At 42.7% G+C, this 12622-nt stretch overlaps 1 protein-coding gene across 1 annotated transcript in view; it reads right to left on the bottom strand.

The window, feature by feature from the left end:
* wdr26a (WD repeat domain 26a) overlaps window positions 1-9298 on the bottom strand; it is a 44570-nt gene extending 35272 nt beyond the window's left edge. Inside the window, exons 1-3 of the mRNA XM_030394083.1 lie at window positions 8623-9298; window positions 7904-8003; window positions 7696-7752 (exon numbers count right to left, since the gene is read on the bottom strand). Of these exons, the coding sequence (XP_030249943.1) occupies window positions 7696-7752; window positions 7904-8003; window positions 8623-8924 (459 nt within the window). The 5' untranslated portion in view covers window positions 8925-9298. The remainder of the gene's footprint in view (window positions 1-7695; window positions 7753-7903; window positions 8004-8622) is intronic.
* Between the last annotated feature and the right edge of the window lie 3324 nt (window positions 9299-12622).

Genomic DNA, 12622 nt, shown 5'->3' with positions numbered 1-12622 from the left:
AAAAAGATTACACCCCACGTTTTCCGGATAAAATGGAGGCTCAACGGGAGCTCAAGTCGAACACAGCCTACTCCATTGCGGCCAAGCCACGCCCCCCGAAATCATTGCAAATTTATCAGAAAGTACAAACTAGGGCTGTCAAAGTTAACACGTTAATAACGCGTTAACGCCACATCCTCTTAACGCCGTTAATTTTTTTAATGCTCCGTATTAAAACAAAAAGAAACGCGCATTGTATGATTTACGGTCGTCGGTGACACCTGTAGTCTTGATCCAGAGGGTGGCAGAATAATAAGAAAGGGACTCAGAAGAAGAAGAAGCAGGGCTGGCGGTTCGGGAAAAACACGGTGGACTGAAAAGCGAAAGCAAAAGGAAATGGAGAAAGGACTTATGAACGGCAAATTCACTTTCAAAACACTGCCAGATGGTTCGGTCAATAGGACAAAATTTATCTGCCTGTACTGTCGACATGAAATGAGTTACCACTGAAGTACGTCGAGTCTCAAATATCATTTGCAAGCCAAACACATGGCAGATGCAGAGAGCCCCCCGCCCCCTCACCAAAAGCAGACATCACCATGTTTTGATCCCATTTAGGGTAAGGGGATATTTTTTGAGCCTTTTCTTTCCTGCATGATTTACAGTGTTGAATAAACATTTTCATAAAGCAAGCATATTTGCCTAACCCTAACCCTTTCTTATGTTGTTAAAAGTATTAAGAACATGAAAAAATACACTCAGGTTAATTTAGAACAGAAAAAAATGTGCCAAAAAATTTTTGATTAATTTGCGATTAATCATGAGTTAACTATGGACAAAATGCGATTAATCGCGATTAAAAAAAATAATCGTTTGACAGCCCTTGTAAAAACTGAATATCACATTGACATCAGTATTCAGACCCTTTACTCAGTATTTAGTTGAAGCACCTTTTGCAGCCATTAAAGCATCGAGTCTTCTCGGGTATGACATGACAAGCTTTGCACACATGGATTTTGGGATTTTCTGCCATTCTTCGCTGCAGTTCCTCTCAAATTCTGTCAGGTTTGATGAAGACCGTCGGTAGGCAGCCATTTTCATTTCACTCCAGAGATCTTCGATGTGGTTCAAGTCAGGGCTCTAGCTGGGCCACTCACGGACATTCACAGGGGTGTCCCTAAGCCACTACTGCATTGTCTTGGCTGTGTGCTAAGGGTCACAGTCCTGTTGGAAGGTCAACCTTCAGCCGAGTCTGAGGTCCTGAGCACTCCAGGCCAGGTTTTCATTAAGGATATCTCTGTTATTTGCCCTGTTCTGCTTTCCCTCAACTCTAACCAGTTGCCCAGTCCCTGCCGCTGAAAAGCACCCCTAAAGCATGATGCTGCCACACCAACATGCTTCCCCGCTGGGATTGTATCGGGCAGGTGATGAGCAGTGCCTGGTTTCCTTTGGACATGTCAATTGTAATTGACAACAACCTTGTCTCTCACAGTCTGACTGTCCTTAAAGTGTTTTTTTGCAAACTCCAAGCAGGCTTTCAAGTGTCTTTCACTGAGGAGAGGCTTCCGTCTAGCAACTCTGCCATAAAGCCCAGATTGATGAGGTGTTACGGTGATGGTCGTCCTTCTGAGGGTTTCTCCAGACTCCACACAGGAATTTGAAAAAAAATTATTTTAGCATAAGCCTGCAACATAATAAAATGTGAAATAAGACAAGGGTTCTGAATACTTTCTGAATGGACTGTATAACCATGATGCGAGCTGGCAGTCATATGTTTTCGGTGTAAATAAATCTTTTGCTATCCATGCATCCTAATCCACTCTCTCACTTATCATCTTTTATCCTCTCTTTTTTTCTGCTGTGAATCAGCGTACAATCAATTTGGACAGTTTGGACCGCATCATTCGAATGTCAAATGTAGGGTGTGTGATCGTCTAGTGTGTGACTCGTAGCTGACCAGTCAGTAGTGTAGTGTGGAAATCACAACAAGCTAAGACTCCCAACTACAAGGCAGATAGTTGTGTAGTGTGAAAAGGACAGCGATCTGACGGCTTTGCGTTCAAGCCATTACTCTGTTCATCCAGTATTGTCTATCTTATATATCTGAAGTCCTTGGACATGGCTGTTGTAGTGATGGGCCAATCACAACATTGGCTCTAGGGCTGCACAAAAAATCGTTAAAAAATCGCGATCTCGATTCACACATACACGTGATCTCATTTCTACACAGCGATTCTGAAGCATTTTATATCTCGAGCTGAATCACAAACAAATGCTCCTATTTTCTTCCCGGAATTTTTGAAGCGCCCCCAAACGCAGCACTGCTGTTGCCTCCTCTCTTAACCTGTGGTAAAGCGTCTTCACAACATGTGATTCAGTGGAGGAAGCCCGCCTGCAGTTGAGTGTTTGGAAGGAGTGAGTGAGACAGGGCAACAAGCCGCCAATCTGCCCATCCTTTGGGCGGCTAGGTCCGCGGTTTTACCCTCCGAGGCGGCAAATCGGCGGACCAGAACAGACCCCTGATTTGCCGCCTCGGAGGGTACACTTATTTCCGCCTCGCCTGCTAGATGAGCAACTGGACAGCCGCCAGATATCTAGCTGTATGGTTGTGTTAGCTTGTTGTTGTAGCCACAAGCTAGGAACGGTCGCTACTTTCAAATTAAAAGCCCCCCGCTAAGAACCCATTTCTAAACTCCAATGGGGTGCAATGTAAAGCTCTTATTTTGAAGACAAATTCGTTAACTGTTCACAGCCCAACTTCAGGCTTCACGTCACATCACATGTTTACGCCTACCTCTGAGGTGGCTTTTGGAAAAGGAGGATATATTATGCCTCCGTTTTAGAAAGCTGATCACAGCAGCTATCACATATCACCTAGCCAGAGATACGGCCCCAATAAACACTGTACAACACGAGGTATTGAAGGATGCCCTCTCATCTTGGAGACTAATTTTTTTTTTTACTTTTGTAAAAATCATTTCTCATCCAATGATGAGCTTTGGCAGAGGCATATGCCTCTGCCAAAGCAATGTATTTTTTTTGTTTTGTTCAAGTTTATCAGTGCAATAAACATTTTGTGAAAAAAAATCGTGCCAGAGAATCGTGATCTCAATTCTAAGCAAAAAAATTGTGATTCACATTTTTTCCAGAATCGTGCAGCCCTAATTGGCTCTCACCTGGATGAAAATCAGCAGGATTTTTAGCCCGGCTCACTAATCATCACGGTTTGCAGAAGTCCTCCGCCCCCTGAACCAACAACAGTCAAGAACAGCCTGCCCATGTTCCCGGACTTTGTCTTGGAGTTGGCCGATGACTCCTCCATTGGAGTGATCCCGTACTTTTTTCAAAGTGGCACCCACGGATGCCTCCCTGAGGAAGTGAGGACATCTGTGTGACAGTGTGGCAGTGGGTGTCTTGAACCTGAGTTGACCTTCTCTCCAGGGGAAAACCCTCTTCTGAAGCAAAGGGAGTGCACCCATTAGTGGTGGCCCAAATATGGGATTCTTTTGGCAGGGCAGAAGTGACCCCCTTTGCATCCAGTGCAAATACCTACTGCCTCTTGTTCTTTTCCATGTCAGACCACAATGCACATTCATGGCCAAACACCCCCCTGTATGCATTAAATGCATTGTGTTCGATTTTATCTTTTGGATGTGAAAAAACCCTTCAGTGGTTCATTCTGTCCTTTCTGCTGGGTCTTTGATGGACTAAAGAGCTGGAGGTTGGTCTCCGGTTTGGTGGCTTCACATACATCACCACAGATCATCTGTCTTAAAGGAGAAATTCGCCATGTTTTATGTGCATATCAAAATCAATGTTGATAGTAAATGTAGTTAATAGAGGCAATAAAATCCCCAGTGTGTGGTGTATCGAGAAAGTTGGGTTATTAGAGTTTTCAGTACTGAGTACGGAGGTCACATGCATTGCATGTGACCTCCTGTGGCAAGTTTATTGCCTGTGATCTGTCTGCAGAGAAGAAGAGCTTCATGGAATTGATTTTTAAAGTTATCCATTTTATAAACAAATGAAATTTGTCAAAGCAGGTCACTCAAAGCTGAGAGGTATTATTCTGTAATATGTGTGCCCACAAACAGCTGGTGCATATGTTTTAAGAAAGGTAAATTGTACACTTACATATTTTCTAAATATAAATCTCTCTATAATACAAGGAATCTCTGTCTGTCTGTCTGTGTCTGTCTGTGTCTGTGTGTGTGTGTGTGTGTTCCTCAAATATCTCCGCGGATCAGGATCAGACTGACCTGAGACTTTCAACATGGCTGCTGCGTGGTTCAGTGGTGTGCAATAAGCATTTGCTTGGACTGCAATGATAGCGTCAATAAATTATTTCATCAATGCTTTACAAATTCTGCAAGCATTGTCCACCGGAGCCACCACAGTCATGTGGGCACCAGAGCCAACCACTGCACACCGTGGCCACGTGCGCACCAGAGCCAATCACTGCAGAGCTCAAGCCCACGACATACCTTAAAAAAACAAGCGGATTTATACCTGCAGCGGCGCAAGCTGGACCGGGACTGTTGTGGATTAATGAGATTAAACAAGTCCAAGTCTGTTCGGGTCTGAGGAGATCCGGAGACGCGCGGTCAACAAAGTGGGATCGGAATCTGTGGATGTTTGTGTGTAGCTAGCGCTACACGGCCCACCGCCCGAGTCGACGGAGCGGACGCACTGGCACGTCCAAAACTGGATTTAGGGTAAATAATGTCCAACAAGCCTTTTCGCGAACATTGCCGTTACGTTTTCTTTGTGTCTGGTGCAGGAAGAAACAGTAAAAATTTGTTTTTGTCACAAGCGGATTTATACCTGCAGCGGCGCGAGCTGGACCGGGATTTTGCCGGCGGTTCGGTCCCATTCTGTTCTGTTCTGTTCATCTAAACTGACTGTTGTGGATTATAATGAGATTAAACAAGTCCAGACTGAGTCTGTTCGGGTTTGAGGAGATCCGGAGACGCGCGGTCAACAAAGTGAGATCGGAATCTGTGGATGTTTGTGTGTAGCTAGCTGTTTGCTGCTAGCCGACCCACGCGGCCTAACGTTACCTACCGAGTTGACGGAGCGGGCGCACCAGCACGTCCAAAACCGGATTTAGGGTAAATAATGTCCAACACGCCTTTTCGCGAACATTGCCGTTACGTTTTCTTTGTGTCTGGTGCAGGAAGAAACAGTAAAAATGTGTTTTTGTCACAAGCGGATTTATACCTGCAGCGGCGCGAGCTGGACCGGGATTTTGCCGGCGGTTCGGTCCCATTCTGTTCTGTTCTGTTCATCTAAACTGACTGTTGTGGATTATAATGAGATTAAACAAGTCCAGACTGAGTCTGTTCGGGTCTGAGGAGATCCGGAGATGCGCGGTCAACAAAGTGGGATCGGAATCTGTGGATGTTTGTGTGTAGCTAGCTGTTTGCTGCTAGCCGACCCACGCGGCCTAACGTTACCTACCGAGTTGACGGAGCGGGCGCACCAGCACGTCCAAAACCGGATTTAGGGTAAATAATGTCCAACACGCTTTTTCGCGAACATTGCCGTTACGTTTGCTTTATGTCTGGTGCAGGAAGAAACAGTAAAAATGTGCTTTTGTCACGAAAGTGTCCAAGCAGCAAGTTTGGTTGTTGAGGAACAGGAAGATGTGGGAGGGACATCGGCGGATGATTGACAGCAGCAGTGATGTGTTGGAGACAGCGACAGAGATAGCAAGTTTTGAGAGTTGAGAGATTTGTGACATATAGCGTGTTTGGAGTGTATAGTTAGTGTGTTATGTAGTGTTTGGTGTAGTGTGTTTAGTGAGTAGTGGAGTCGTGTTGTGAGGCAAACCAAGGAGGAGACGGCTGATGTGGAACAGGCAGGAATGAGCTGAGCCCTGAGCCTGAGGCATTGCCTGCATTTAAATGTAAATAGTTACACATAGCTTTGTAAATTTCAAAAACTTATGCACCAATTTAGCAAACAACAATTTATATTTGCATTATAACTACTGCAATTGGTCCATTAAACATATTTGTGGTTTTCACAGTAAAAAAACTAACTTTTTCTACTGTTATTTTGTGATTTTAGGTCCATAGCGTTAATATAGTACCTTAAAATGAAAAAAATAACTGTACAGTCACACATGTGAGGTTGTGCTAAAAATAATTACACCAAGTAAGGTAAGGTAAATAGTTTTTAAGGTGACATATAATGGTATAATCAAAAACAGCCAATTATATACCTGACGTCCCACCTTCAAATACAGCCTCATTTGGCCATCCATGAAAAAGCTACTTAACCTCCCACTTTTCTATAGAAATACATGCTTCCTACGGGCAATGCACTAGTGTTATAAATTTCAAATGAGTTTTTACCCCCATTTTTGTTTCTCAGGAAACAGGAAATCACTCATTATTTCCATGATTAGTCTACCTTTTCCAAGAATTAAAGCCTCATATGCCTTAATATCTCCTCCTTTTTGGGTCTTTATGATTCTTTTTACTATACATCTATATTTCAAAGAATTCTTAATGGGTTGTTTTCTTCTAACTGCTTTAACCAATTTTAAATCATAAATCAAATCTACAAATCATCTCACACTTGTTGAGAGAAAACAGCTTGTTGCTGCTGTGTGTCATTGCCCAAGCCTGTAGCTCCTAGTTTGCTGGCCTGGAGACAAAATACTAACTCAGTGGTCATCTTTCCCCTTGGCCCTGCTGGTCATGCTTTTTTCCAGTATTTCTTTGGGATCCTGAAGAAGTTCTCTAGCACACCTGTACGCAAGGCAAAAGTAAAACTTTCATGCAATGCACATGCGCTGCTTCAGGGTAGTTGTCGACGACAGTATCCAACAAACTGCCCATGCACTAGAGCAGAAATATTCTGTTTCTGTTGGCATCGGAGGGTGATATGAATAGGCTTCACTAGTCACTGTTTGCTATTGGCAGTTCTGGATAGTCGCTGTCAATCATGTCCTCTAACGCTAATTCAGCTGCAGCTCGGCTCCGCTTGATTTCTTCAGCTGTCTACTCTGACTTGATAAAATATCCTGCCTGAGTATCGAGTCAGCCAAAACACTTTAAAAAGTCTCCCCCTCAACAACCTCCTCTGCTCTCATGTTAACAAGACACTTGAACATGTGGCTAATTTGCATACAAGCAAGACACGAAAGAAGTTTTTTTTTGTGTGCGATCTTACACGCCCCCAATGAATGTATAAGTAGTTCTTCCAAGTACAGATGACGTCACTCAGAAGGACAACAGATATTAAGGTGCTACCACGAGACACAGCGAACATTGAGGGGTCTCACTGGTGTGTTTCAATTCAAATAGATAGGATTAAGGCTGAAAAATGCAGAAGTCATTCTTTAAAGCCTGAATGGAGGTGTCTTCAGTAAGGCTACGTGAGGGCAGGATATTCCATACAATTACATTGTACTTTGTTCTGTTTCTTCAGGGAACATAAGTTATAGTCATGACATTTTGTTATGTTTTAGTCGTGGTTGTTTCAGTTGTTCTGTGAAACTGTTTGACGCTTTCCGTTTTATTCTCTTGTACTCGCACAAATGTTTGAACTCAAGTGCTAAATACTGGATATGTCTTTTATTTTGTCCCTGTATTCAGAGATTTGTGCTCATGGCAGCTGTGTTTGTGCATTTGTTGATGACACAACACAACATTAGACACAAAACTGTCTTTCAGTGGTCTGAGGATTGCCCAGCATGCCACTTACCACTATAGCACTTGGAGAATGCATCAGTGCCTTCAGCTCATTCAGATCACTCTCAGCCTGAAGATAGAGAGAAAAAGCATAAATAAAAGAGGCACTATTGATAACGTACTACTACAATCATTTTGAGCAAACTAAACCCTTATGATTTCATCTACTGTGTCTAAATACGGTGTACAGATTACTGTTGTTAAAGATAATTTGGTTCCACCTTGTCCCACTCTCCTTCCATGACATGACTGCGGAACTTGGTGGCAGAGGGGTGCTCCAGTCTGCAGCCAGACTCTTGCATCAGGAGGTCCACCGTCTGACTGTACACAGTTTACACAGCAAGATAAAGATCTGTTAACATCATGATCAATGACCTGGGAATGCCTCAGCACTCATGAAATTTTTCTAATACAATGACTAGAACTACAACATCAAGTCTGGTCATGACAACAACTGATCAATAACACATCATAACAATTATGTGACACTGCACAGAATGGGCTGAGACACACATTTGTTGTTGAAGTCACTGTTAATACAATCTACACTATCTATAACCAATAAAAATCTTCATAATGCTTTAAATAATCAATTATTCAACTGGCAGAAAATCAAGCCACCGTCCCAAACAGAGGTATACCTGTTCCTTAGGTGGGGCACAGACAAGCCGAATGTACTTGTGAGGCCTAATGTTAGAGATGTAACGTCCTTCTGATGTGTTACAATAACATTTACTGACATCGCTGATATGTAAGACCGCAACAAACTGGGTAATTTTTCAAGCGAGCGTCGGGGTGTTTTCGCCGCTTGACTAGAGAGGACAACATGTCCACATGACAGTCCCGAGTGCATCGTGGATTTCAGTAAGATAATTCAACCGACAGCTGGCTGTCCGGGCTCCCAGGGCCGATGACACCGAAACTAAACTGGCTCACTTACTTGAGACCTAAATCGTGTAAATGTTGTCCTATCAGCCGGATGACGTCCTCTTCAGACTGAGACAGCCGCTTCTTCTTTTTGACGCCCGAGTTGGCATCCGACGTGCTGTTGGTGTTGTTGGACGCTGGCTGGGCAGACACACCATTGTTGTTGTTGTTGTTGATGACAGTGTTTCCATTGTTGGTGACTGACAGAAGTCCGTTGGAGTGAGCTGCCCCGGTGGAGGACGACTCGCCGTTCTGCGCACCGTTACGACAGGACAGTTCTGAATCTCGGTCCTGTCCTGCCCCGTTAGCCTGCATGTTAACACGGTTTATGGAGGTGACACAGTGTCGAAATAAAACAATGACAGGCGCAACGGGACACTGCGGGGAAAGCAAAATCAGCGTAGCAGCCGCCGACAGGCCCACTGACCCAGATGCAGCCCCGAACTGCCCTGTTCCCCCTGCGGCTGAGTCTCCGTGTTTGTTCCGCGACGATAACCCGGTTTTCGAACTGGACGTCGAACAAACGGAGGCCGGACTTATTTCGACGACCGCATTTTGTGAAAATTCGATGGTATCTGGCGCTGTCAGGTCCCGTTATCGCTGCGTGAAGTAGTTGTGGGTAGAGCTTGTTGTTGTTGCTCTCAGACAGCTGCAGCCCTGCTATGGGAATACGGAGTGACGTCAGCGGAAATTCCTTCACGTCCATTTGCGCGTGGTGCGTCTCCGACAGGGGGCGCCGTCCGTCTCTCACCTTTCAGTCATAATTCAATAATTATAAAGATCCTTAGCAACAAGTTCTGTAGTTTACGTAAATAATTCAATTAAATTATAATTCGGTGTGAGTCTCATTCTCATTCTTTCGATTCCATTGCTTATTCAGGGAAAATTGACTGAATTCACATACATACATGCATAGGAGACAAATATGGTAGTATTAAGCCAAACTAAGAGCACATAGACCAATAAAAACAATAAAATGACGGAAAAAAGAGGAGTAAACCAAAGCAATAAAAACAAAGCCATACAGAATGTATAATATAAAAAAACTAAAAAACAGAATATAAAGAAAAAACATGTGAATTACCCGAAGCAGTTATAGTGTACAACCAATTCATCCAGTACAAACTAAAACCTAATTTACCAACCCAGTATTTATCTGAGGGACTTAAAAAAAATGTATCGATTAAAATCATACTGTTATTGTGGTTCTTAAATGGGCAACTGGCTCTGGCCTTAACTGATATCACTATTCTGATTATTGCTGCAGTAATAGTTCTAAAACGATTCATCCAAATTTGAATCAAAATTACTGATTTAATGTGAAGGTGAAACCTTTTCAGATAAGAATTGAACATGACTTCAATCTCACTTTTGGCAATATTATTATTAACTTATAAAATATTCATGTCAATTAGCCTACTGTTCAGAGGGTTTTGGTTGTTGTCCTGTATGGTAATCGCAAAGATCCAACCCTTATGTCATCTGAATTCTTACAGGGTGAAATAGTCAAATGTAGGACAACTGAGCTCAAGTGATGTCATGTGATCAAAATCACATAATTTCTCAAATGTGTTATGGCTGGAACACCCCATAGAAAGACTACAAGAAGGTCAGTGACATAATATTGAGACCAGGGGTGCCCAAGCTTTTTCCCTTGAACGGCCAAAATTTAAACTTATTGATGGACCACGGGCCAAAAAGCACCTATTAGACTACATTGTATGATGTTTGCTGACATCAATCATATGTAAGACTGCAACAAACTGCCACTTTTTTGAAGCGAGGTTCAGGTTTTTGTTTTATTGTCAAGAGGCACAGTTACTATATGGAAGCCCTGTGAGTGAAAAGATTGCGGTGACCTATTTACTAACTCTGATCTCTATCATTTTTCTCTCATGACTCAAGAAGAGGTTAAGTCTTTTTATTTGGATAGGATAACAATTATAATAATCACAATATATATATATTTTTTCTCCACTTGCTTTCAGGGCTTCCAAGGATCGCGAGTTGCATTAAACGGACTGACTTCCTGCACAGTGTCACTTGCCCACCTAGCTCAGTGATGAGAAGTAATAAACTAGGGATTTTAGAATAGAATACTTACACTATATATTGTTTCAGTTTTATAGTGAAAAAAAAGAAGAAAAAACAACACAACAAAGACTGAAAGCAAACAGACCAAAAACAACTGACACTTGTGTTGGTACTGTCATACCAACACGTGTCAGACATCAACCAGAATGTTGGAAATCCGCCACCTAGTGGCCGGGACTTGGCACACAAGCTCAAATGACCTAACATGGACACCATTCACTGAAGGGAAGGGATCAAATAGAGTAACTCTTCAAACCCTTTATTCATTGTTTTCCACATCCCATCCACAAATTTCACCATTTCAAATGCTTAAACTCTTTATTTCAGATTGTATGAATTATTCTTACCATATATAAAATACTATTTACTGTTAAATTCTACTTATTGGATGAAGGTGGAGTAGATTTTGACCAGTTCTTTGTTATCTGTTCTATAGCTGCAATAATGAGAATGCTGTATGTCTGTCTACTGTAACTGTCTCTGACTGTTTCACTGATGTTTTTATTCGATTATGTTTCTGTCATAATTGCATAATCATTTAATTTCATAAAGTCATTAAAATGTTGATAAGAGATGTATCTAAAGGAGTTTTAAACATGTTGTTTAAAAATATATTGCCCTTCATGTAAGTTCCTTACTTTATAATGTGGACTTCAGCTCTGCTTTCAACATTCAACACTATCCTCCCAGCTCTGCCTCAGGGCAAACTCTCCCAGCTCCACATGCCTGACTCCACCTGCAGGTGGATCACAGACTTCCTGTCTGACAGGAAGCAGTGTGTGAAGTTGGGGAAACATGTCTCTGAATCCCAGACCATCAGCACCGGATCCCCCCCCGAAACTGTGTTCTTTCTCCCCTGCTCTTGTCCCTGTACACCAACGGTTGCACCTCCAGTCACCAGTTTGTCAAGTTCATGGATGACACCACGCTCATCTCTGGCGGGGATGAGTCCGGGGATGGTGCACTTCTACACTGCCATCATCAAGTCCATCCTCACCTCCTCCATCACCATTATTACTGCTAAGGACAAGAGCAGACTGCAGCATATCATACGCTCCGCTGAGAAGGTAATTGGCTGCAACCTTCCATTCCTTCAGGACCTGCACAGCTCCAGGGCTCTGAGGCGTGCAGTTAGGACTGTGGCCGACCCCTCCCATCCCAGTCAAAGACTTTTTGACACTCTCACCTCTGGCAGGCTGTTGTCCATCAGGACTAAAACCTCCCGCCTCATGAACAGTTTCTTTCCTTATTCAGTTTGGATCCTTAACAAGTCCCGGTACCCCCACCCTCACTGACTCTTGCACTCTGGCACTTAAACCCACCACCGCCCATTGAATCTTTGCATTACAATAATGCAGAATTTGGACAATTTTTATGTTTTACATTTTTTATTTTTATCTATTTTGTCATTCCTGTACAGCTCTTCTGTCTTCATTTATCAATCATCCCACACTTATGTCTCTGTTGTTTATATTGTGTATATATAATAGTCACAGTTTGTTTATTGTTGATTGTCTTCAATGCATGCACCTTATTCACCAAGACAAATTCCTCGGTGGTGTAAAATCCTTCATGGCAATAAATCTGTTTCTGATTCTGATGTTTACGGAAATGCACTGTCAGATTTGTACCAACAACTGGAGGTTGTGTTATTTAATAATGATGCTATCTTATATCTCTATATTACTGTGATCAAAGGACTGGGGTGTAGGATTTAGTGGTCTCTTGCTCCCCATTGCAACCAACTGAATTTCCCCCATCACTACATCTGTGTAGATTCATTACTCAGTGCAGTATGTAGTTATGGAAATTGTCTGACTGATTATTAGTTACTGTCATTGTATACTACAGTACTGTACAGTACAGTATATTTTCAGTTCAAGTACAGTCGTACTCTTTAGTTCAGTTTCTAGTAAGGG

Source organism: Sparus aurata, chromosome 17, assembly GCF_900880675.1.
Source record: "Sparus aurata chromosome 17, fSpaAur1.1, whole genome shotgun sequence".
Classification (NCBI taxonomy): domain Eukaryota; kingdom Metazoa; phylum Chordata; class Actinopteri; order Spariformes; family Sparidae; genus Sparus; species Sparus aurata.
Note: the sequence above shows the minus strand (reverse complement) of the source record. Positions and strands in the feature narration are given on the sequence as shown.